This window comes from Stomoxys calcitrans, chromosome 5 (genome assembly GCF_963082655.1).
Source record: "Stomoxys calcitrans chromosome 5, idStoCalc2.1, whole genome shotgun sequence".
Taxonomy (NCBI): Eukaryota; Metazoa; Arthropoda; class Insecta; order Diptera; family Muscidae; genus Stomoxys; species Stomoxys calcitrans.
Window position 1 is genome coordinate 66,902,057 of NC_081556.1, and position 24,636 is coordinate 66,926,692.

Consider the following 24,636-nt stretch of genomic DNA (forward strand, 5'->3'; position numbering starts at 1 on the left):
AAAAATTATTGAAAGACTTCAATTTGAGAAAAATTTCTAAATTGAGATCTTAGGAAATTTTTGATTTTCTTTCAAGAAAATCTTTATATTGTTATACATAAAATAAAAACACATGACGGCTCATTTAATTTGCTAACATTTTCGAATAGAAATACTTTTGTAATATAACAATTTTAGGAGTATTGATTTCCTTAAAGGCTATGTAGAAAATACTGTGGTGAAAATTGACCAGTCAAATTCCCAAAATGTTGACAAAAAAATTCGAAAACTTCCTAAATTGGGAAATCTTTTTCCATATACGCCATTAGTCAGCATCCACCAAAAAAACGATTTTCAGCCGATTTGAATGAAGTTTGAAGAAGAATTTGAGCAGAATGAAGGTTTTTTTATATAAAAATTGGTCAAAATGTAATTTTTCAGTTGTGTGCGTAGTATTTTATGGAAATAAACATCCTGTTGAAATTATTTAATCAATTTGAGACAAATCAAAACTATCGGAAAATATAAATTTTTACAATTGAACAAGAAAAATGTTCACATTCAAATTCTAGCCAGGTCGTTAAATTCGTATGACAGTTCGAGCAAATATGTTCAAACTGTAATAACTACGGTTCACAGATGACAACATTATTGCAAATTACCCAAAATCTTACGAACATGTATACAAGATATATTCATTTTCAGGTAGTTGCAGTTGGTAGTGGCCCAACAACAAAATATCACTGTCAAAATCAGTGGTTAGTGCAACTCTGATTTTGAGTATGTTACTAGTTTGCGCCATTTTCGTTGTTTTTGTATTGTATAACAATAATACACACACAACCAAAACACGCTGACAAATAGTGCACTTCGCGAAAAAAAATTGTACTACCTGGTAGTTATATCATGCATATATATGGGAGCTATATCTAATTCTAAACCGATTTCGAGCCAACTTCTAAGCTTATGTGGTACTCGTCGAGAAAAGCGTTGAGCGAAATTTTGGCAAGATTGATCAAAAATTCGCTTGCAGTGGCTCTAGAAGTGAAAATCGGGCGATATACATATATGACAGCTAAAGGGTGATTTTTTTGAGGTTAGGATTTTCATGCATTAGTATTTGACAGATCACGTGGGATTTCAGACATGGTGTCAAAGAGAAAGATGCTCAGTATGCTTTGACATTTCATCATGAATAGACTTACTAACGAGCAACGCTTGCAAATCATTGAATTTTATTACCAAAATCAGTGTTCGGTTCGAAATGTGTTCATTCACCGTAACGTTGCGTCCAACAGCATCTTTGAAAAAATACGGTCCAATGATTCCACCAGCGTACAAACCACACCAAACAGTGCATTTTTCGGGATGCATGGGCAGTTCTTGAACGGCTTCTGCTTGCTCTTCACTCCAAATGCGGCAATTTTGCTTATTTACGTAGCCATTCAACCAGAAATGAGCCTCATCGCTGAACAAAATTTGTCAAAATTTGAACACATTTCGAACCGAACACTGATTTTGGTAATAAAATTCAATGATTTGCAAGCGTTGCTCGTTAGTAAGTCTATTCATGATGAAATGTCAAAGCATACTGAGCATCTTTCTCTTTGACACCGTGTCTGAAATCCCACGTGATCTGTCAAATACTAATGCATGAAAATCCTAACCTCAAAAAAATCACCCTTTATATCTAAATCTGAACCAATTTCTACGAAATTCACCAGTAATGTCTAGAGTCATAAGAAAATCCTTCCTGTCAAATTTCGAGAGAATCCTGCTAAACTCGTCGAGTAAAGCGTTGCGCAAAGTATTCGGAAGATTCGTCAAAAAATGCTGAACCGATTTCTTTAAAATTCACCTGTAATGTCAGGAGTCATAAGGAAATCCTTCCTGCCAAATTTGGAGAGAATCGGTTAACAAATGGCCATTTTATTGCAGTATTATTGCAAACCGGACGAACATATATATGGGAGCTATATCCAAATCTGAATCGATTTTTTCAAATTTCAATAGGCTTCGTCTCTAGGCCGAAAAACATACCCATACCAAATTTCAAGACGATCGGACTCAGAAAGGGATTCTGAGTCGATCGATATACTTATCAATGAGTCTACCTCTCTTCCTTTTGGGTACCCTGTACCACAGTAGTGGTGTAGGGTATAATAATGGTGATTGCGATTGTGCAAAAAATGTAATATTTTTTTGACATGTCATATTCAAATCAAAATTTTGTGTTCGTTTTCCAAAAAATATGTAACCCCACCACCTGTTGTAGAATTCGTTTGTAATGGTGTTGCCTACAGTCACTTTAAATCAGCTGCTTTTATTTCATAGGCACCTACACCAAAATAACGGCGTTCACTGATTATTATAGAAGACAAAATTTGTGGAATGTTTGAAAAGCGGATGAGGACCAGCCCACTGAGGCACTGGAGACTATTCTAGATATCCGACCCATTGACATACAGATTTAGTGTGAGGCAGCCACTGCGACTATGAGACTTAAGAGATGGGAGAATGGATTGAGGATGGGAGCGACTCATGCCATCGCGGCCCAATCGTACAACGATAGGAAACCTGAAAGGAAGGGAAGAGGTTTCCGATCGGATACCTGAGACGACCCTGCAATCGAGTTTGAGGCACCGCTGCCAGCGAAACCCTAGTATTGCCGTCTGGGGTCTACATTGAGCACCCAGGGACTGAGATCTGTTTTCGACTGCCTGACCATAATACGGTTTGTAGGTGGAGATCCGGGCAATCACTGAATGATTGAGGTGGTGTGGTACTAACGCGAGGACGTCGAGTGTGAACTTCTTTGCGAACAGTAAAATGGATAAGGGCTATAACAACCAGGAAGGTGAGGTCAAGAAGGAGATTAACGCTTTCTGTGAGGATGGCACAATCCGCATCGTTTGGGTGCCGGGCCATAACGGAGTAAGGGGGAAGAGGGGCAGACGATTTGGCAGTGAAGGCCAGAGAACTGTCATCGATAAACATGATTAACCCGAAGCCTTTTGGATTTAAGGGAGTGGGCGGCAAACGCCGATTACTGGCTGAGGTGTACGTCCATAGTGGCATGGGGCGAACAGTAAAATGGCCATAAGGACTATAACAACCAGGAAGGTGAGGTCATGAGCAGTCTTGCAGTGTAAGAAGAAGATTAACGTTTTCTGTGAGGATGGCACAATCCGCATCGTTTGGGTGCCGGGCCATAACGGAGTAAGGGTGAAGAGGGGCAGACGATTTGGCAATGAAGCCAGAGAACTGCCATCGATAAACATGGTTAACCCGAAGCCTTTTGGATTTAAGGGAGTGGGCGGCAAACTACATGCGCGTTTATAGTTTTTAGAGCGCACAACAAGCCGATTACTGGCTTACTCGGTGCGACAAGTCATAGCATGTGTGGGCATGTGGGGAAGATGATGAGACGTTGGAGCATTTTCTTTGTCATCGCCCGGCTTTCGCCGCTAAAAAACACCGGTACATAGGTGGGGACACAATACCAGACAATAACCAACTTAGGGGAGTTGTATTGGAAACAATTAAGGACTTCGTAAATAGCACGGAATTCGTGACTTAAATTTTTCTTTTCCGAGGTTACTTTTTAGTTTTTAGAACGCATAACAAGCCGATTACTGGCTCAGATGCATATCCCTAGTGGTATGAGGCGGATTAATATCGACTCCCTCTTTTCAACCTAACCTAACCTAAGTAGGAAAAGTTAACACGTTTCTAAGGCACAACGTCTGAGTGGCCATCCCACCCCAAAAATAACTCTTATTATGCTAACTTTCAAAAACGCCAGATCTCGACGATGGTTGGTCCAAGTAAACAAAACTTTCATGCACTCTTATTTAACCTAAAAGCAATAATTTGGTATCCATTATTCCGGTGGGGTGCTTAGGGTTCGCTTAGGCCCGTAGAAAAATTTTAGCCTCCCCCAGAAATTTAAAACTAAATTTTTAATTTTTAAACCCACCACTATAGAATGGGCGTATACTAAAGTAGTCATTCCGTTTGTAACACCTCGAAATGTTCGGCTAAGATCCCATAAAATATATATATTCTTGATCGTCTCGACGTTCGGAGTCGATCTAGCCATGTCCGTCCATACATCTGTCGAAATCACGATAGCGATCGAACACGTAAAGCTAGCCGATGTTTACACAGATACTTAGTATTGATGTAGTATGTTGGGGATTAAAAATGGGCCATATCGATTTAGATTTAAACATAGCTCCTATGTAAACCCATCTCCCGATTTGACTTCTTGAGCCTCTGGAAGCCGCAATTTTTTCCCGATTTGGCTTTGCATATAGTGTTCAGTTATGACTTGCAACAACTTTGCCGAGTACGGTCAAAATCGGTCTATAACCCAATATAGCACACATATAAACAGATCTCCCGATTTGACTTCTTAAGCATCTTGAAGCCGCAAGTTTTAGTCCAATTTGGCTGAAATTTTCCACATAGTGTTCTGTTATGACTTCGAACAACTGAGCCTGTTCGTAAGTACGGTCTAAGTCGGTATATAACCTGATATAGCTTCCATATAAACCAATCTTCCGATTTGACTTCTTGAGTCGGTACAAGCCGCAAATTTTTTTTCGATTTGGCTGTTGTGACTTGCAATAACGGTGCTAAATACGGTCCAAATTACTCTATAACGTGATATTGCTCGATTATCCTTGTTCGGATCCTAGAAGCTTTAGTTTTTGCTGTTTGGTATGTAGAATAAAATTATGCCTTACAACGAAATTTATTTTGTATAAATTTTTAGCAGCATTATTGGTGGAGGGTTCCCAAGATTCGGCCCGGCCGAACGTAGCACGCTTTTACTTGTTTTATTTCAACGGCTAGAATATTTAACAAAACAAGTAAAATCGTGCTTATCGTTCCCGAATCTTGGTAATCCACCACCATCCATTCTACTAAAAGTTAACACAACAAAACTTAGTTCAAGGGGACAAGTGTACTTTGTCCATGTCTAGTATTGTGTCTCCACCTAAGTGCCGGTATCTGTTAGACGCGAAAGCCAGGCAATGTCAAAAGAAATGCTCCAACGTCTCATCACCTTCCCCGCATGCTGTACACATGCTATCACTTAACACGATTTTACATAAGTGAGTCCTATGTGTCCCGTTGTGATACCAATAGCTATATTGACCTCCTTCTTGCTTCCTTTCAGTAATAGCCTAGTTTTCTCACGATCTGGATCTCCCCATAGGATTTTCGATGTTCTACCGACCGCTTCGCTGTTCCACAATGTTGCATCCGCATTCGTCATCTTCATCGTCATCGGGTTAACCAAGTTTATTGACGGCAGTTTTCTGGCCTTCACCGCCAAATCGTCTGCTCTTTCATTTCTCCTTACGTTATGGCCCGGCACCCAAACGATGCGGATTTTGCCATCCTCAGAGAAGGCGTTAATCTCCTTCTTACACTGCAAGACTGTTCGTGACCTTACCGTCCTGGTTGTTATTGCCCTTATGGCAATTTTACTGTCGGTAAAGATTTTCACACTCGACGTCTCGCATTAGCACCACACCACTTCACGCACTCCGTGATCGCCCGGATCTCTCCCCACAGGAAATTATTATTTTCAGGCAGTCTAAAACAGACCTCAGTCCCTAGGTTCTCACTATAAAACCCCAGGCCCACTCTGTCCTCTAGCTTTGATCCATCCGTGAAACATGATCTTCCAGATGGCAATAATAGGGTTCCGTCAATCCTAGACTGGGCCTCTGGCAGCACTGGCACACTTCAAGGCTCATCTCAGGTATCCGATTGGAAACCTCTTCCCTTCCTTCCAGGGTTTTTATCGTCACCTCGATTATACCGCGATGGTATGAGTTGCTCCCATCCTCAATCCATTCTCCCATCGCTTTAAGTCGCATAGCCGCAGTGGCTGCCTCACACTTAATCTGTATGTCAATGGGTCGGATTTCTAGAAGTCTCCAGTGCCCTAGTGGGCGTGGTCCTCATCGCTCCGCCTATTCCAAGACAACATGTTCTCTGATTCTGTTGTATGGTCCTTATGTTGCACTTTTTCTCCATAGCAGTTCACCAAACTACTGAGGCGTAAGGAAGTATTGGTCTAATCACGCACCTGTAGAACCAGTGGACTATCCTCGGATTCAGGCCCCATTTCGAGCTTACGGCCCGTCTACATGGTGCCCAACATCTGTGAGCCTTCTCAGTACACTCCTGAATGTGACACTTCCAATTCAGTTTCCTGTCCAAGATCACACCTAAGTATTTGAACTTGTCAGATATCGAAATCTTCTTATTGAAGAAACGTGGTGCGTTATATTGCCCACCTTCGTCTTCCTCGTGAACTGGCATATTTCTGTATTCTATGGGTTAATATTGAGACTTCTGGGTCTAGCCCAGTCATATGCCATATGCAAGACCCTTCGGCCCTTCTGCATAGCTCGTTCGGATCCTTACCCCTTATACAATTCAAAGTTTCTGCGCAATCGGGCAACAAATCCGCTTTTTATGGGATTAATACCCTAAGTTGGATGGTGGATCTATATGGCAGCTATATCTAAATATAGTCTGATCTCGACCATGTGCTGGTCGGATGACGGGAGGCTTAATACAAGTCACTGTATCAAATTCCAGTGAAATCGGCCAATAAATGCGGCTTTTATGGGCTCTTAATCAGCAGATCCGTCTATACGGCAGCTGTATCTAAATATAGTCCGGGAGACGTAAAACAACTTACTTTACTTTAATGGGCTATGACAGAAAATTTGTTCCACTAGCCGAACGTAGAATAGCATCCAAGCGCCTCGATCTTCTGCGCTCATATGTGAAACATCTAACCATTTCAAACTTCATCGAAATCGGATAATAATTACGGCTTTTAGGAACTTAAGACCCTAAATCGGCAAATATGGCAACTACATATAAATATAGTCCGATCTGAATCATATTTAAGTCGGATATTGGGAGGCTTAAAACAACTCACAGTTTCCAATTTCAGCTAAATCGGATAATAAATGCGCCTGTTACGGGTTTAAGACCCTAAATCGACATATTGATCTATATGGCAGCTGTGTGTAAATATGATCCGATAAGGGCCGTATTTGGTTTGAATATCGGGCCCCTAGTACAACTTCCTGTTTAAAATTTTAGCGAAATCTGGCAAAAATGTGGCTTTTACGGGCTTAAGACTCTAAATCGCAAAACCGGTCTATATCGGAGCTATATCCAAATATTGTCCGATTAGGCCCATTCAAGAACTATGGAAGAAATACCAGTCCGTGCAAAATTTCAGCTCAATATCTCAGTGTTTAAAGACTGTAGCGTGATATCAACTGGCGGGCGGATGGACACACCGACATTGTTAAATCGTCTTAAAATTTTACAGCGATCAGAAATATATATCCTTTGTAGGGTCGGAAATGGAAATTTCGATGTGTTGCAAACAGAATGACTAGATGAATGTACCCCCTAACCTATGGCGGTGGGTTTAAAAAACGGTTAATCACATCCATTGCTTTAATCGACTTTACGCGTAAGAAATCGAATTTTAATAATGATAGTGGAAGTGGGATATTGTAGAATTTTGGGAAAAAAAGTCGAAAAGTCGACTTATTGATAATCGAAAAAGTCGAAAAGTCGAATTTTTGATTATCAGAAAAAGTCGAAAATGTGGGAAAAACTGATGAGGCTTTGAAAGAAGAAAATATTAAAACAAATTCGTTGCCTCAACCTATTTTTTTGCCAATCAAATGCTGATGGTTCCATATACTACGAAGGATCATAAACTGTTCGGTAGCGACAACCAATATTGAAATTGAGGTTATTGCCCTATATTTGTTATTGGTACCAATAATTAAAAGAGCAGATATTTCCCAATATGTAAATATGCACGAAGATGACTGCTTTTCTACAATAAGCAGACAAATATGCAGCTAGGAACTGCAAATTGGTTTCATGTGTCTTGGAACTATTTAACAAACTGGACTATGCCAACATGATGTAATATCTGCTACACGGTCAATAATCAACAGCTGAACTATGCAGGCTTATCCAATGAACTCAGTCAGCTCCTCGTAAATATGATGTGCGCGAATTGAATTACAGACTTCTAAAACTTGTATATAGTATATTAATTTAAGTCTATATGGGGCATTTATTGTACTTTTGCACTAAAAAGAAGTAACTTGTTGATTTTCCGAATGTAAATGACAATAACACATTCGGTTAAAGTAACTGATTGGTTGTAGTACTAACTAAAACAGAAATTGTATGCATATGACTGACTCTTTGTTTGTGTTCGGTTAGGAATTTTTAAAACAGAAGTAGTTGATACAACAACTAGAGGTAGAACAAATTTTTTTTTTATGCAAATGATTGGCGCTTGGACATCTTCATTTAATGATTTCAATAATATCGCAATCAAGTTAACAACTGAACTAAGAACATGACTGATGTTTGGTGCTGACAGTAAAAAATTATTTGCCATTATCATCAATTTATACCTATAATCGAATTCCAATCAATGATTTCTCTGGGTGGAGGCCACCGTAGCGCAGAGGTTAGCATGTCCGCCTATGACGCTGAACGCCTGGGTTCGAATCCTGGCGAGACCATCAGAAACATTTTCAGCGGTGGTTTTCCCCTCCTAATGTTAGCGACATTTGTGAGGTACTATGCCATGTAGAACTTCTCTCCAATGAGGTGTCGCACTGCGGCACGCCGTTCGGACTCGGCTATAAAAAGTAGGCCCCTTATCATTGAGCTTAAAACTTGAATCGGACTGCACTCATTGATATGTGAGAAGTTTGCCCCTGTTCCTTAGTGGAATGTCCATGGGCAAAATTTGCAATTTGATTTCTCTGGGTGTATGACACAGAAAACAGATTGGGTGACCCAACCATTTTTTTGCCAACCGCAACTTTGCTGTTGTGACAACCAATGTTGGAACCACTAGAAGGACGACGCACGTCGTTTGAACTCAGGATGGAAGGAAACAGGAAAATAACCATTACTGTACAATAATAAGTTTCTTAAATGAATAAAAATTAAAAAAAAATGTAGAAACCACTTTCTAAAAATTGTCTTAACAATAATATTTTTAAGCCGAATTTTCACAAATAAATAAAGAAAAAAAATTAGCTGAAAACTGCCGGTAGGGTAGTTGACATAACTACCTGTAAGGTGTTGGGTTAGGTTTATGTGGCAGTCTGCCATCAGACTCACTTAGACGTTTTCGTCCATTGGAATACCACAGGAACAGGAGAAGGTAGATGCCTTCTAGTTCCTACCGTTGAACCATCCAGATCGCTTTAGAAAGCCCAACAACTTGCGAATTTTTACATCCGCTAAATCAGAGCCTCACATAGCAGATGTTCTATAGTCTCTCTTCACCGATGTCCTCATAGCTTCTGTATAAGTCTTAACTGGGAACCTTCAGGCTGTAAGCATGTTTTCTGATCTGTCAGTGACCTGTCATGACGGACACAATGACTGAGACGTGTGTTCTAGCCAGCGACAGTAAAGCGGTAGACCTCTTTAAGTCTAGACCAGGCCACATATCTTTGGAATGCCGATCGTGATTGAAATTTTCCTAATTTTCAATTAAAAATTATTAAAATTATTTCAATCATTTTTTAATTGAATCTGAACTTTTTTCAATTACGATCCTAATTGAATCTTGAAAAATTTTATTTATAAAATGTGATTCAAAATGTTATCCTTTTCAATTGAACAATAACTGCCTAGACCACAAACATTTGTTCTTTTTATCATTCAATTCATTGAAAATTATAGAGTAAAAACAGCTGTTTTCATTGAATCGAGTGACAAAAAGAAAAATTTTTCTATAATTCAGGATATAATATTTTCCGTTTCATTTGGAAAAAATCCCGGATTTGTTTTGTTCCTAAGGAGTGATCATGACCCAAACATAAACCTTAAATTCATGTTCCAGGAGTTTTACATATGTGAACCCTGTTCAATCGAAATCGAATGTGCGCCCTAAACAGAGCGCTTTTCGCAAAAAATTTTAATTATACATTTGCATATATTCAATATTTTCAATTATATTTTTAATTGATGCAATAAAAAAATTAATTGGAAATTTCGAAAATTCCAATAATTTGTCATAATTAATTGGATCAACTAAAAAATAAATTGGAAATTTATAAAATTTTCAATCTTGTTTTAATTGAATATTCTTGCTTGAACCGTTGAGTGGAGCGGACGTTTTGTTAATTCGCTGCTCAAGAATTTTCATTCAGAAAAATTAGTCTGCTGATATCAGCAAAGACTGTCTGATGATATAAAAATAACTGCTTAAACTTTTGAATGAAGTCATACAAAATTTTTGAATTTCCAAACAGCAATTGTGGCATTCGCTAAAAATTAAAAAAAAAAACATTCCAATTTTAAGCGCTAATTTTTCGTTTAAACCTATATAATGTAATACTTATTTTTTCTGCTGTTATTTAAATTCTGTCAAGAATAAGCAAATTGTATAAAATTGGAAAAAAATGCAGTTACATGCTTGTAAAACGGAAAGATAGGGAAGGTTAGGTTGAAAAGAGGATGCGGATATTTATCCGCCCCATGCCACTATGGACACACACCCCAGTAATAGGCTTGTTGTGCGCTCAAATTCCATACCACGCCAATAAGTTGGTTCATGTCTGGTATTGTGTCCCCACCTAAGTGCCGGTGTCTGTTAGACGCGAAACCCAGGCAATAACATAGGAAATGCTCCAACGTCTCATCATCTTCCCCACATGATGTCACTTGCCGCACCGATTTTGCCTAAGTGAGCTCGCAGTCCTATGTGTCCAGTAATGATATCAAAAGCGATACTGACCTCCTTCTTACTTCCTTTCAGTTTAGCCTCGTTTCCTCGCGATCCGGATCGCCCCATAGGACTTTCGCCGTCCTACCGACCGTTTCGCTACGTCCTACTCTTTATGAAGGTGTCCACTATACGTTCAATGGTTTTGAGTAGAAAGATCGTAAGCCTTTTAGGTCTGTAGGCCTTTGGTGTCGCATAACTTGCCTTGCCGGATATGGATATAAACATCACACTTGCCTCCTGCCAGTCTTTCGGAGTAAATACAAGGCTTCTTTTATCATAAATTCTGTAATGATAAGCCTTCAATCCAAGATTCCGGTGTTTCCGCGAGTCGCGTCGTATCCTGTGGAAAATATATTTTTACGAAACGCCGCAATTTGTTTTCTGTTGTCTCTGCTGTCACTCCCATGTCGTCTACTAGCGTTTGAGTTTGGACATGGGTTTTTGAGAGAAACTTTATTATCTTGGCGGCGTCATTAACCTTCCAGTTTTTGCCGCTCTGAATTATTGTGTTCCTTGAGCCGTTTGTAAAACACATCCCAATAAACTCTTTTCCAATATTGCGAATATCCACGGTCATCCAGGGTTTTTCTTGGGCTGATGTCCTTTCTCGAACAGGACAACTATCTTCGAAAGACCCCAATAGTGCAGTCGTAATCCTGTTGACATTTCCGTCAATGTCTCTATGCTTGGACAATCTACAATAAATTACCTTGCCTAAGTCATCTTCTGAGTTAGTTATTAAGGAAGCTTATCGAAATCGGCGCTGGCCGATGACCTCAATCATTGGCCCTCCATTAAATGGACTTCTTGGAAGCGGGTAATGGTCTCATAGTCCGCTCCCTGCTCGTTAGGCTGCATTGACTTTCCGTTATTGCACTGCCTGATGTCATCGTATTAGGTTCTTTGCCTATCCTAGTCTTCCGAATGTTTATAAAGTCGGTAATGGTCCCATCTTCAGGTCCCTGTTCGTTAGGCTGTATTGAGTTTCCATTCCCTGCACTGCCTGATGTTTCAATACTAGGATCTTTGCCTATCTTAGTCTTCCAAATCTTAAGTAAATAGGCTTCTTAGGAGTATGTGATGGTCTCATCGTCGGCTCCCTGTTCGTTAGGCCGCATTGAGACTCCTGTCGCTGTACTGCCTGATGTTGCAATATTGGGATCTTTACCTATCCTAGTCTTTCGAATCTGGAAAAAGTCGGTGACGGGTCCGTCGTTAGGCTGTGTTGGGTCTCTCGCCCCTGCAGTGCCTAATGTTTTAGTATTAGGATCGTTGCTTATCCTAGTCTTCTTAATATTGAAAAAGTCGGAGTTTGTCTCGTCATCGGCACCCTAGTAATAGGCTTGTTGTGCGCTCAAATTCCATACCACGCCAATAAGTTGGTTCATGTCTGGTATTGTGTCCCCACCTAAGTGCCGGTGTCTGTTAGACGCGAAACCCAGGCAATAACATAGGAAATGCTCCAACGTCTCATCATCTTCCCCACATGATGTCACTTGCCGCACCGATTTTGCCTAAGTGAGCTCGCAGTCCTATGTGTCCAGTAATGATATCAAAAGCGATACTGACCTCCTTCTTACTTCCTTTCAGTTTAGCCTCGTTTCCTCGCGATCCGGATCGCCCCATAGGACTTTCGCCGTCCTACCGACCGTTTCGCTACGTCCTACTCTTTATGAAGGTGTCCACTATACGTTCAATGGTTTTGAGTAGAAAGATCGTAAGCCTTTTAGGTCTGTAGGCCTTTGGTGTCGCATAACTTGCCTTGCCGGATATGGATATAAACATCACACTTGCCTCCTGCCAGTCTTTCGGAGTAAATACAAGGCTTCTTTTATCATAAATTCTGTAATGATAAGCCTTCAATCCAAGATTCCGGTGTTTCCGCGAGTCGCGTCGTATCCTGTGGAAAATATATTTTTACGAAACGCCGCAATTTGTTTTCTGTTGTCTCTGCTGTCACTCCCATGTCGTCTACTAGCGTTTGAGTTTGGACATGGGTTTTTGAGAGAAACTTTATTATCTTGGCGGCGTCATTAACCTTCCAGTTTTTGCCGCTCTGAATTATTGTGTTCCTTGAGCCGTTTGTAAAACACATCCCAATAAACTCTTTTCCAATATTGCGAATATCCACGGTCATCCAGGGTTTTTCTTGGGCTGATGTCCTTTCTCGAACAGGACAACTATCTTCGAAAGACCCCAATAGTGCAGTCGTAATCCTGTTGACATTTCCGTCAATGTCTCTATGCTTGGACAATCTACAATAAATTACCTTGCCTAAGTCATCTTCTGAGTTAGTTATTAAGGAAGCTTATCGAAATCGGCGCTGGCCGATGACCTCAATCATTGGCCCTCCATTAAATGGACTTCTTGGAAGCGGGTAATGGTCTCATAGTCCGCTCCCTGCTCGTTAGGCTGCATTGACTTTTCCGTTATTGCACTGCCTGATGTCATCGTATTAGGTTCTTTGCCTATCCTAGTCTTCCGAATGTTTATAAAGTCGGTAATGGTCCCATCTTCAGGTCCCTGTTCGTTAGGCTGTATTGAGTTTCCATTCCCTGCACTGCCTGATGTTTCAATACTAGGATCTTTGCCTATCTTAGTCTTCCAAATCTTAAGTAAATAGGCTTCTTAGGAGTATGTGATGGTCTCATCGTCGGCTCCCTGTTCGTTAGGCCGCATTGAGACTCCTGTCGCTGTACTGCCTGATGTTGCAATATTGGGATCTTTACCTATCCTAGTCTTTCGAATCTGGAAAAAGTCGGTAACGGGTCCGTCGTTAGGCTGTGTTGGGTCTCTCGCCCCTGCAGTGCCTAATGTTTTAGTATTAGGATCGTTGCTTATCCTAGTCTTCTTAATATTGAAAAAGTCGGAGTTTGTCTCGTCATCGGCACCCTGTTTGTTAAGCGGTATTGAGAGTTCTGTCACTGCACCGCCTAATGGCTCTATACGAGGATATTTGCCTATCTTACCAGTCTTGAAAAATGCGGCCTTGGTCCCATAGTACGCCATGCCTTTAGTTTTAGATAAACTTGTCAGGGAGACTTGATAAATGCCCACCACAAGGAGAGTACCTTCCTCCTTCTCATCCCTGGTTTTGCTTGTTTTTGACTTCCATCATGCGTTCCGTCACGGATTCGCCGCCCTCCCCCTTGATGAAGACCGTCGCCTTTGTGAGCTGGGGGTTATCGATCTTTCTCACAAGGTTGAGTTTTGCGCCCCAGGGAGTGTAGATACTTCCAACGAGTTTTTAGAGCGTTTAGATGTCCCATCTATACTCTCAGCTCATAATCCGTAGGAATTACCATTGCTTTCTTGGTCTTCTTGTGAGCGTAGCATAGCCAACGCTCCTTTCTGCCATCATACCGCTGCCCTCATCTTTCGATGCGGCTGCGATGACAGTTTCATTGAAATTGTCTCTGCCGGAATCTGAATCGGAAACTCCACCTTTACTTAAAGGCTGGGGACGAACTGTGCATCCCTCTTGTTTTGTCCGTCTCTTCCTCGTTTGTAAGTCTAACGACTAGTGGTGCGCTTGAAGCCAAGGCACCTGTAATCGAGAGTAATGGAGACAACATGCTACGGTCTGACGCCACCACCGCAGCTGTTGGGTATTTGGAGTCCATTTTGAGCCTAGAACTGAAAGGCTTTACATTTTTTTTTTTTGGTAAAAGGTACCTATACCGAAATACGGATATTTTTTTTGAAGGAGCAAAATGAAAACACGTCCGCTCCATCCAACGGTTACAATTGGAACTCTGAAAGATAAGATAAAAGATAAAATTTTTTGAAAAATTTATGATATTTTTGAGTTTTTTATACCTTTTACGATTTGAAAACAGCAGAGAATGTTTGCTGTTTTAGCAAAAAAATTTCTTCTGTACCATTTTCGGCAGCCGTTCAGTTGTTACAGCAAACATTTTTGTGTTTTTTACCTTTTTAGTATATGTAATTTTTTGGGCTCAAGGCTATAAGATTGATTGGTCTATATGGCAGTTATATCCGAAGTGGAAAGATATGAACTATAATTGGTATTGACATCGGAGGTAATAGTACGTCCCAGTATTTCAAATTTCACACATATCGGGCCTTTAATGGACCAAAACCCTTAAATCGAAAGCCTGGTCTGTTTCAAATTTGGCACAGCTGTTGAAGAGTGAAATGTAATTCACTATTTAATCCTCAGCGAAGTAGATTAATAAATGTGCGTTCTATGCACCTTTGACCCACCGCATCAACATAACACATTGACTGAAATCATAATTGCGGTTTTGCTTTAAAAACGATTTTCAGTTTTTTTTTTAATTTTTTCAAACTTTATTGTGTTCTAAATGAAATTGCGGTGTTTGCATTGTTTTTGTCAAAACACTCATCATGCCACCGCATTTACAAAAGACACATGACCATATGTATTTGCGGTGGTAATTTAATCTCAGTCGTTGCCCGGCTGCTTCATAGCGACACATACACATACTCATCAGCACCACCGCAATATCATTTGTGTTTTTATACACGCCACTTGCGTCGATTGGATTTGAATGGTTGCGTTAAATTCATTGATTCATAAAGACAAGTATTTATGTGGTACACCGCAAATGCGATACACCGCAGCAGATATCTGCTATAGAGTTTTCTTAGCACCTGGGGGGTTATAACTTTTTTTTTTTGTATAATTCATTTTGTTGGCGGAAGTGCCTGTCAAAGCCTTAAATATAATATACTTACATAATTATTTTTCAATTAAATTTCAAGGACGAATGCTATTGATTTTGAAAAAAAATCGGTTCAGATTTAGATATAGCTCCCAAATATATCTTACATCAGATCTGGCCTATTAAGGCTGTAGAAGTCAAAATATTGGTCCGATCTTTACAAACGACCTGTCTTACTTGACGTCCAAATACGTGTGCAGAATTTCATAAAAATCGGTTCAGATTTAGATATAGCCCTCATATATATCTTCCATCCGATATGGCCTTTGACGGCTATGTAAGCCACCATTTTATTCCGATCTTTATAAAATTTTGCATGTTATGTTCTACTTAATGTTCCAACATGTGTGCAAAATTTCACGAAAATCGGTCCAGATTTAGATATAGCTCCCATATATATCTTTTATCCGATATGGACTGTAGAAGCCACAATTTTGGTCCGATCTTTACAAAATTCTCTACGAGAGGTTTTACTTGAAGTTCCAATACGTGTGCAGAATTTCATAAAAATCGGTTCAAATTTAGATACAACCCCCATATATATCGGGTGGAACGATATGGACTTTTAAGGCTATAGGAGCCACAATTTAGGTCCGATCTTTACAAAATTTTGCTTGATATGCTTTTTTTTTTTGATGCCCCAATACGTGTGCAGAATTTCATAAAAATCATTTATATATGAATATAGATATAGCTCCCATGTATATCTTTCATCCGATATGGCCCATTGAGGCTGTAGAAGCCACAATTTTAGTCCGATATTTCCAAAATTATGGATGAAATTTCATAAAAATCAGTTTATATTTAGATATAGCTCCCGTAAATATCCTCCATCCGATCCTTAAAAAGCTTTGCATGAGATGTGTTGTTTGACGTCCCAATTCATGCAGAAAATTTCATAAAAATCGATCCAAATTTAGATCCATCCGATTCCATCCGATATGCCCTCTCAAGGCTACAGATGCCACAATTTTGGTATAATCTTTTTTATTTCTCTTTTGAGACGATGGGCCATGCGTTAGTATGTTGTATTTGAATCGTATTAATAGCGAAATGCATCTATGATGCAATTACCACATTAACCACGCTCGACAACCCTGTCTATTAGCTGTACTTTTTCCCAATGCATGTATTTTTGTGTAATGACAGACATTCTTTCTGCGGCAAATTACACTTCTTCCGTACTACACATGATTTTGTGCATCTGTTGAAAGTTGTATTGATGACTTCGAACGACAGACAACGGCAACCAGGTTCGAATCCCGGCCGGGCTCTGCCGAATTTTTCATTTTTCGCCCTGTTAGTGCGAAGATCATTAAATTTTAAAATTTTTTTGTTTATTTCTCTTTTGAGACGAGCTCAATGATCGGAGATGCGAATGGAAAAGGAAAGCCAAAGATAGCAACACACACCAACCACCACTACCACAATTTTGGTATAATCTTTATACAATTTGGCGTGAAGTGTTTTATTTGACGTCTTAGTACGTGTGCTAAATTTGATCAATGTCAGTACAGATTTAGATATATACAGCTCCCATATATATCTTTTAGATGATATGGCCTTTAAGGCTCTAGTAGCCACAATTTAGGTCCTATCGTAAGTAAATCTTACATGGTTCTATTCAATATATCAATAGGAATGCAAAATTAAAATCAGACTGTATTATAACATAGGTTCAATGCATTCAAAGTAGTACGCTGACTCGGTGGTGTAGTCTATTATACAGTCGGCCCCGCACGACTTTTGCCTTTCCTTACTGGTTTTATTATGAATATTAGTAACGCTTAACAAAGATACATTTTGGAGGATTTTTAAATTGCTTGGGAACTTACATCGTATTTCATTGATGAGGTGATTTTTAAAGTTACATGTCCACCTATGACGCTGAACGCCTGGGTTCGAATTCTGGCGAGACCATCAAAAAAAATTTTCAGCGGTGGTTTTCCCCTCCTAATGCTGGCAACATTTTCGAGGTTCTATGCCATGTAAAACTTCTCTCCAAAGAGGTGTCGCACTGCGGCTCTTTCAATCGGCAACCGTCATGTGTTTGAAACTTATTGTTATTTATCTGTATTTATGCTCTTAAATATGTTGGCGTTAGCTTTTTGGCGCATTGGAGAGCGACAAAACCAAGTATAAGCTTATTTTATATGAGAATCCAAGTTGTTGGGCAAATGTTTTTCTGTAGCCGCACATACACCTGGCACACGCAGCGAACAACCACCAGTTTATCTAAGCCGTATTTAGTTTTTATTTTCTGATTCAAACCCTTATGAACGCCTGTCAGAGGCATTATCAGTGCCAATAGCTAAAAGTCGCTTAAAATCTAAGCTGAAGTTGGTTCTAGTCCTTCCAAAATCGAATCAGAATCGCCACCAACCAAGTCTATTAGCCCAAGAAAAGTTGTCACAAAAAGTCAATTCTTAGTGCTGTAGTATCAAATGACAAGAAGCTTTTCTGCAGAAATATCCGTGCCCTCATCCAAAATCAAACTGAACGGGGCATCACCAAAATCACTTAACAATTTGTCAATGAAATGGGGAGCTAAAATGTTATTGATAATGTATCCACATCTGGTGCAATGCAGTGAGAATTTAAAGCTTTGCTATAGCTACACTCTAGTTTGCAGACTTCCGCTAAATGATTCACAGATAGGGGAGATGAATGAACAGCTATTAATAGAGAAAGTCTTGCTTGTGCCTTTTGGTTTTCGCTCGCGTCCTTCTGAGAAAAAGATATTTCAGTCTGCTTCACTGACATTCCTCCAAATGGGTTCATAGTTTTTTGGTGTTTTTTGTAATGGAATGGCGGACTAAATCATTGTACTGCGCCTTTATTTCTGATCTACAGTACAAGCACATTGCCTTTTTATAATCCTTAGTAGGATGCAACTATTTCTCAAACAGAGGGTCTTTTTCCCAAACTTTTCGGTATTTTCGATAGTATTGCTCCATCGCCAATAAGAAACCACAAGTAAAACTTTGCTGTGCATTACATAAATTGATAAAAAGTCTAAAATACTTCACTAAAAATGTTTCTATTCAAAATTTTGTGGCCGTTTTCTTTTAACATTGAATTTTTTTCTTGGAATAGGTTACATTACAAAATCTCCAACACTAAGTTTTTGAAAACTGAATGAAACAGACTTAAGGCGATTGGCGAGAATGGATTGAGGATAGGAGCAGCTCATATCATCGCGGTATAATCGAGGCGACCAGGAAAAAAGGGAAGAGGTTTCCGGTCGGATACCTGAGATGTACGTTGAAGTCGAGTGCGAGGTTGCCATCGGCACAGTCTTGGATTGACGGAACCGTAGTATTGCCATCTCGAAGATCATGTTACACGGATGGATCAAAACTAGAGGACAGAGTGAGCCTGGAGGTTTACATTGAGAACCCAGGGACTGAGATCTGTTTTAGACTGCCTGACCATAATACGGTCCTGCTGGCGCACATCCGGTTGATCACGGAATGCGTGAAGAGGTGTGGTGCTAACGCGAGGACGTCGATTGTGAACATCTTTACTGACAGTAAAATAGCCATAAGGGCAACAACAACCAGGACGGTAAGGTCACGAACAGTCTAGCAGTATAAGAAGGAGATTTACGCCTTCCCTGAGGATGGCAAAATCCGCATCGTTTGGGTGCCGGACCATAACGGAGTAAGGGGAAATGAAAGGGCAAACGATTTGGCCAGAGGACTGCCGTTAATAAACGTGGTTAACCATCCTTTCGGGTCGACGCAGTCCGAGTTATGGGAGTGGGCGACGAATGCGCATGCAACATTGAGGAACAGCGAAACGTTCGGTAGGACGGCGAAAATCCTATGGGGTGATCCAGATCGTGAGAAGACGAAGCTATTACTGAAAGGAAGCAAGAAGCGAGGTCAGTATAGCTATTGGTATCATAACGGGACACATAGGACTACTAGCTCACTTATGTAAAATCGGTGCGGCAAGTGATAGCATGTGTAGGGCATGCGGGGAAGATGATGAGACGTCGGAGCATTTCCCTTGACAATGCCCGGCTTTCGCATCTAACAGATTGCGGCGCTTAGGTGGAGACACAATACCAGACATGAAACAACTTATGGGAGTGGTATTGAAAACAGTTAAGGATTTTGTAAGTATCACGGAAATTTTCTTTTTAGAGGTTACTTTATGGTTTTAGAGAGCACAACAAGCCGATTACTGGCTTAGTTGTATGTCCATAGTGGCATGGGGCGGATTAATATCTGCACCCTCTTTCCAACCTAACCTAACCTAAATGAAACAGACTGAACAGTTGCAGTCCATGACAGAAAGAGACATACAAATGTGATTGACATCAAAGAGATGTCACATGTGTAAAACAATGAAAAAACCGCTGTGTTGCCGGACCAAATTTCGAATAGACTAAAAAAGTAAAAACCACTAACTAAAATTAAGAAGCGTGCACCTAGTGACAACCCGAAATTTGTAAGGGATTCCTTAACACTCGTACCAGTTATGGTCGAAGCTTCACTTCGTAAAAGTGCACTTTTACGGCCTTTATAGAATCATCAATAAATGTCATACGTTTTGCTAAGATTGGAAGTGTAAACGGCTATCAAAAGTAGCGTAACGGTCGTTACTGTTACTATTAGCGAAACTTGCAGGCCATCACCAATCTCTTGATTGCCTAAAAATTTCTTATGTGAACATTGTTAAATAATTTCTGACAACTAACTTTACAAAATTTTTTCGATGCCAGCATTGAAAGGATTCTACAATTTTTGAGAAACAATGATGCCAATCCGACCTTTTATATGTTGGATGTTCGGCCGGTATTACCTATATGAAAAAGCTAGAATTTTTTGGACTTTTAGGAACCAGTTTAATTAAATTTTGTTCGCCGAAATCTATGCTATCACTTCTAAGTCTACCCTTAGCTATATATTTATATAGATATGTCTTATTTAAATTTTTTAGTAAGGGGGTACATTTTCGTGGAATAGCCCATATATGGGAGCTATATCTAAATTTGAACCGCAACTTCTGAGTCCAACTACATATTTTATCACAACCAAAGTAGAAGTGCAGGGTACAATTTGTGTTTTGTAATAAGTCCCATATAAATTCTGGGACCTAAAATACTCAAATAGATTCCTTAGAAAGCACTACATCCAACTTTGGACGTCGTGGCCGCACGGGTTATCGTCAACCGATCGCCATTATATTTCGTATTTTGCTTATTGGGATCAGAAGAAAAACAAGTAAGAGCGTGCTAAGTTCGGCCGGGCCGAATCTTATATACCGTCCACCAGGGACGTAGCCAGGATTTTATTTTGCCTAATGTCACGTTTTTTCAAAATCTAAAACTGGAAAAATTCAATTTTTTTTTTTGAAAATTGTGGTCGCTCTTTGTTGCAGGAACTAACCCATCGGCGGTGACATTTGGTCATAAAGCCAGAGCTGAATTTTGCACTGATTGCTAACACACTATTTATAGGCCGAATATAATCTTTCAAACAATGTGTGGTTGTCTTTACGAATATCTCTTGGAAGTTGTATTAATGGCTTTGAACGCTAGACAACGGCAACGGCTCTTGCTGCTACTCCGTGTGCCCATGTCTCGAAAGAGAAACCAAACGAACAATTGTGGAATTAAATGACATTCGCCATAACAGGCAAAACAAAAAAAATTGGCACAACCCCGCCGGGATTCGAACCTGGCTGCAGCACGAGAGCCGTCGCCGTTGTCTAGCGTTAGAAGCCATGAATACAACTGCCAAAAAGATGCACACAATCGACATGTGTATGCAATGGAAGCTAAGTAGTCGTAAAGCACGCGTGAAAGGTGTCAGACTTGTTTTAGTGTCGTGCCTACATCGTAGACACGTTTTGGCGGTATATTCGGTATAAGTACGACCTACCAATGTATGGCCCTTGAGCCTCTGCACCTAATACGGCCGATGAGTTATTGTAACCAAATTACGAAACGCGTCCCCTAGTGGTTGGTGTCTGTTGTGATCTCTAGCTTGCCTTTTCCATTGCAAAAATCTCCGATCATTGGGCACGTCTTGAAAGTGAACCAAACGAAAAATTACTAATTATTCTTTGGAGAAGTTTGTCAGACTAACAAGCAAATAATTCATTTAAATACTTTTTTTAAATAAAATTTTTTCTACAGATTAAATTTCAATTAATGTAATAAAACGAAAATTAAGAGAAAATTCATATAGAACATTTTTTGTTAAATTTTTGTCTTTCGGAACAATTTTTATAAATTTTTTTTTTGGTGAGAAATTCCATGATGATTTTGGTTTAAAGAAACTTTTAATAACATTTCGTTTAAAACAATCAAATCATTGTTTTCTTTTGAAAAAATTACATTGCGATTCGGTCTGTACAAAAAATTGCATTAACCCATTAACGACGAAAAATACCCACTATTAAAACTGCCTTTGAAAAATTCTAGCTCGAGTTAGGAAAGAGGTATCGTAATGAAATTTGGATTGGCGAAGGTGGACGACTGAAGCCAGTTACAACAAATTTTCTCTCCATGTTTTGGTGTTTGTCGAAAGTCGGCAATTTTTTGATTTGGGATATAAAAAAATCAAAACGATAAAAATTTTAAGGAATGAGAATTCTGGAATTTCTTTCAGTGCCTTGTTGGATTTGATGGTTTATATATTAAAAAAAAAAATTAAATTTATGGCAATGCCGTCAAATGCTGTTTTATGCCAAAATTATTAAATCCAGCTTTCTTCGCTAAATAGTCATAAAATAATAAGAAAATAATTTTTTTTTGCTGTAGAGGCTTAGGAAATGAAGATTTCATTTTCAAACATTTTTAAAATTTAAAATATTTAAAAAAATTGCTACCTCAATATAAATTCTCTAAATTATGAATACATTAAACTTCATAAGAATCGGACAATGGAATCCAAGGTCAAGTGTAATGGGTTAAAATGTTGTATTTAAAAATATTTATTGAAATTTGTATAGAGAAAAAAAAATTAGGAAAATGTTGTTTGGTACAGATAAGCATAAAAAAAAGACTTTTACGCAAAACATAGTGTCGCACAATGCTACATGTTATTGAAATTTTGGCTTAAAAAATAATCTCGAAGTTAAGTTGTCTTCAGAGAGTTTTACAAAAATGCATTAAAATTTAGTCTAAAAAATACAAATTTTGAAGAAATTTTGTCTTAATAAAAATAAATTCGAGGGGGATCCGACCCGTGCTGAAGTTTTATCAATAGAGGATGTTACGCTGAAATTTTGTCATTAGAAAAATTTCATTAAATTTTCATGTTACTGAAATTTTTTGTTAAGAATAAATTTAATTTAAATTTTTTTCTTCAGGGGGTGGGCTATGTCCCTGCCTTCCACCATGGATCGCATTTGTCGAGTTCTTTGCGCGGTATCTCTTTTTAGGCAAACAAAGAATAATGGATATGAATTGTTATGCTATTGGAGATATATCAAGTTATAGTCTGATTCGGACCATAAGTGAATTGAATGTTGAAGACCAGAGTAGAAGACCATAGTGGATATTTTTTCAGTCCATTCGGATAAGAATTGCGCCTTGTAGGGGCTCAAGAAGTTTAATCGAGAGATCAGTTTATATAGGAGCTGGATCAGGCTATAGATCGATAAGGACCATATTGGACATGTATTGGGTTGCCCAAAAAGTAATTGCGGATTTCTTAAAAGAAAGTAAATGCATTTTTAATAAAGCTTAGAATGAACTTTAATCAAATATAATTTTCTTACACTTTTTTCTAAAGCAAGCTAAAAGTAACAGCTGATAACTGACAGAAAAAAGAATGCAATTACAGAGTCACAAGCTGTGAAAAAATTTGTCAACGCCGACTATATGAAAAATCCGCAATTACTTTTTGGGCAACCCAATATATTAAAAGTCATAGGAGAAGTCGTTGTACAAAATTCCAGACAAATCGGATAAGAATTGCCATACTTAGCACAGTTGTTGGAAGTCATAACAAAACACTTAATACAAAATTTTAGTCAAATCGGATGAGAATCGCGCCCTCTAGTGGCTCAAGAAGTCAATATCCAAGATCGGTTTATATGGCAGCTATATGAGGTAATTAACCGATTAAGACCATAGTTAGCACATTTATTGTAAGTCGTGGCAAAACACTTTATGTCAAAATTCAGCCAATGGCAGCTATATCAGGTTATGAACCGATTTGAGCCATACTTAGCACAGTTGTTGTAAGTAATACCAAAACACTACGTGCAAATTGTCAGTCAAATCAGATAAGAATTGCGCCCTCTAGATGCTCAAGCAATCAAAATCCAAGATCGCTTTATATGGCAGCTATATCAAAACATGGATCGATTTGGCCCATTTACAATCCGACCTACAGTTATAAGATATATTTGTGTAAAATATCTAACGCCTAGCTTTACTCTTCGAAAGTTATCGTGCTTTCGACAAAGAGACGGACATGGCTAGATCGACTTAAAATGACATGACGATCAAGAATATATATACTTTATGGGGTCTTGGATGCATATTTCGAGGTGTTACAAACGAAACGACGAAATTAGTGTACCCCCCATCCTATGGTGGAGAGTATCAAAAAAATCTCCTTAATAGCATGGGACGGTCTAATGCTTTATCTAAATTTGAACCGATTTCTATGAAATTCATTAGTGATCTGAAGAGTCCTAAGAGGAACTTTAGTGGTAAATTTAGTGAGGATCGGTTAGGTTAGGTTTAAGAGGCAGAGCGAATGTTCACATCCGCTAAATCAGACAAGTTCTCAAAGAAATGAGAACCTTAAGTTGAACTCCTTCTGACTGCTAGTGCGGGACACACACACAACAGATGTTCTGCAAAAATCATTAGTTTCAGTCTGTCAGCATGTTTTCCGATCGAACAGTGACCTGTCTTGACGGACACAATAACTGAGACGTCTGTTCTAGCCAGCGATAGCAAAGCGGTAGACCTCTTTAAGTCTACATTTGGACACTTAACTATGGAATGTTCACAATTCTGTTAAGAAATACGCTGACAAAGGGTCCAAAAATTGTTTTAATCTGAACCGATTTTTATACAATTTAACAGCAATATCGAGAGTTATAACAGACTCATTGGTGCTTAATTTCGTGAAAATC

General features: G+C 39.1%; 1 protein-coding gene across 3 annotated transcripts in view; it reads right to left on the reverse strand.

The window, feature by feature from the left end:
* The window catches only part of LOC106090840 (uncharacterized), a 177,292-nt gene that overhangs the window by 95,614 nt on the left and 57,042 nt on the right, over window positions 1–24,636 (reverse strand). Inside the window, exon 2 of one of the 3 annotated variants that reach the window (XM_059369541.1) lies at window positions 19,959–19,991. The exons of the other annotated variants lie outside the window; for them this stretch is intronic. Within the exon in view, the coding sequence (XP_059225524.1) occupies window positions 19,959–19,991 (33 nt within the window). The remainder of the gene's footprint in view (window positions 1–19,958; window positions 19,992–24,636) is intronic. 3 annotated transcript variants of the gene reach the window in all.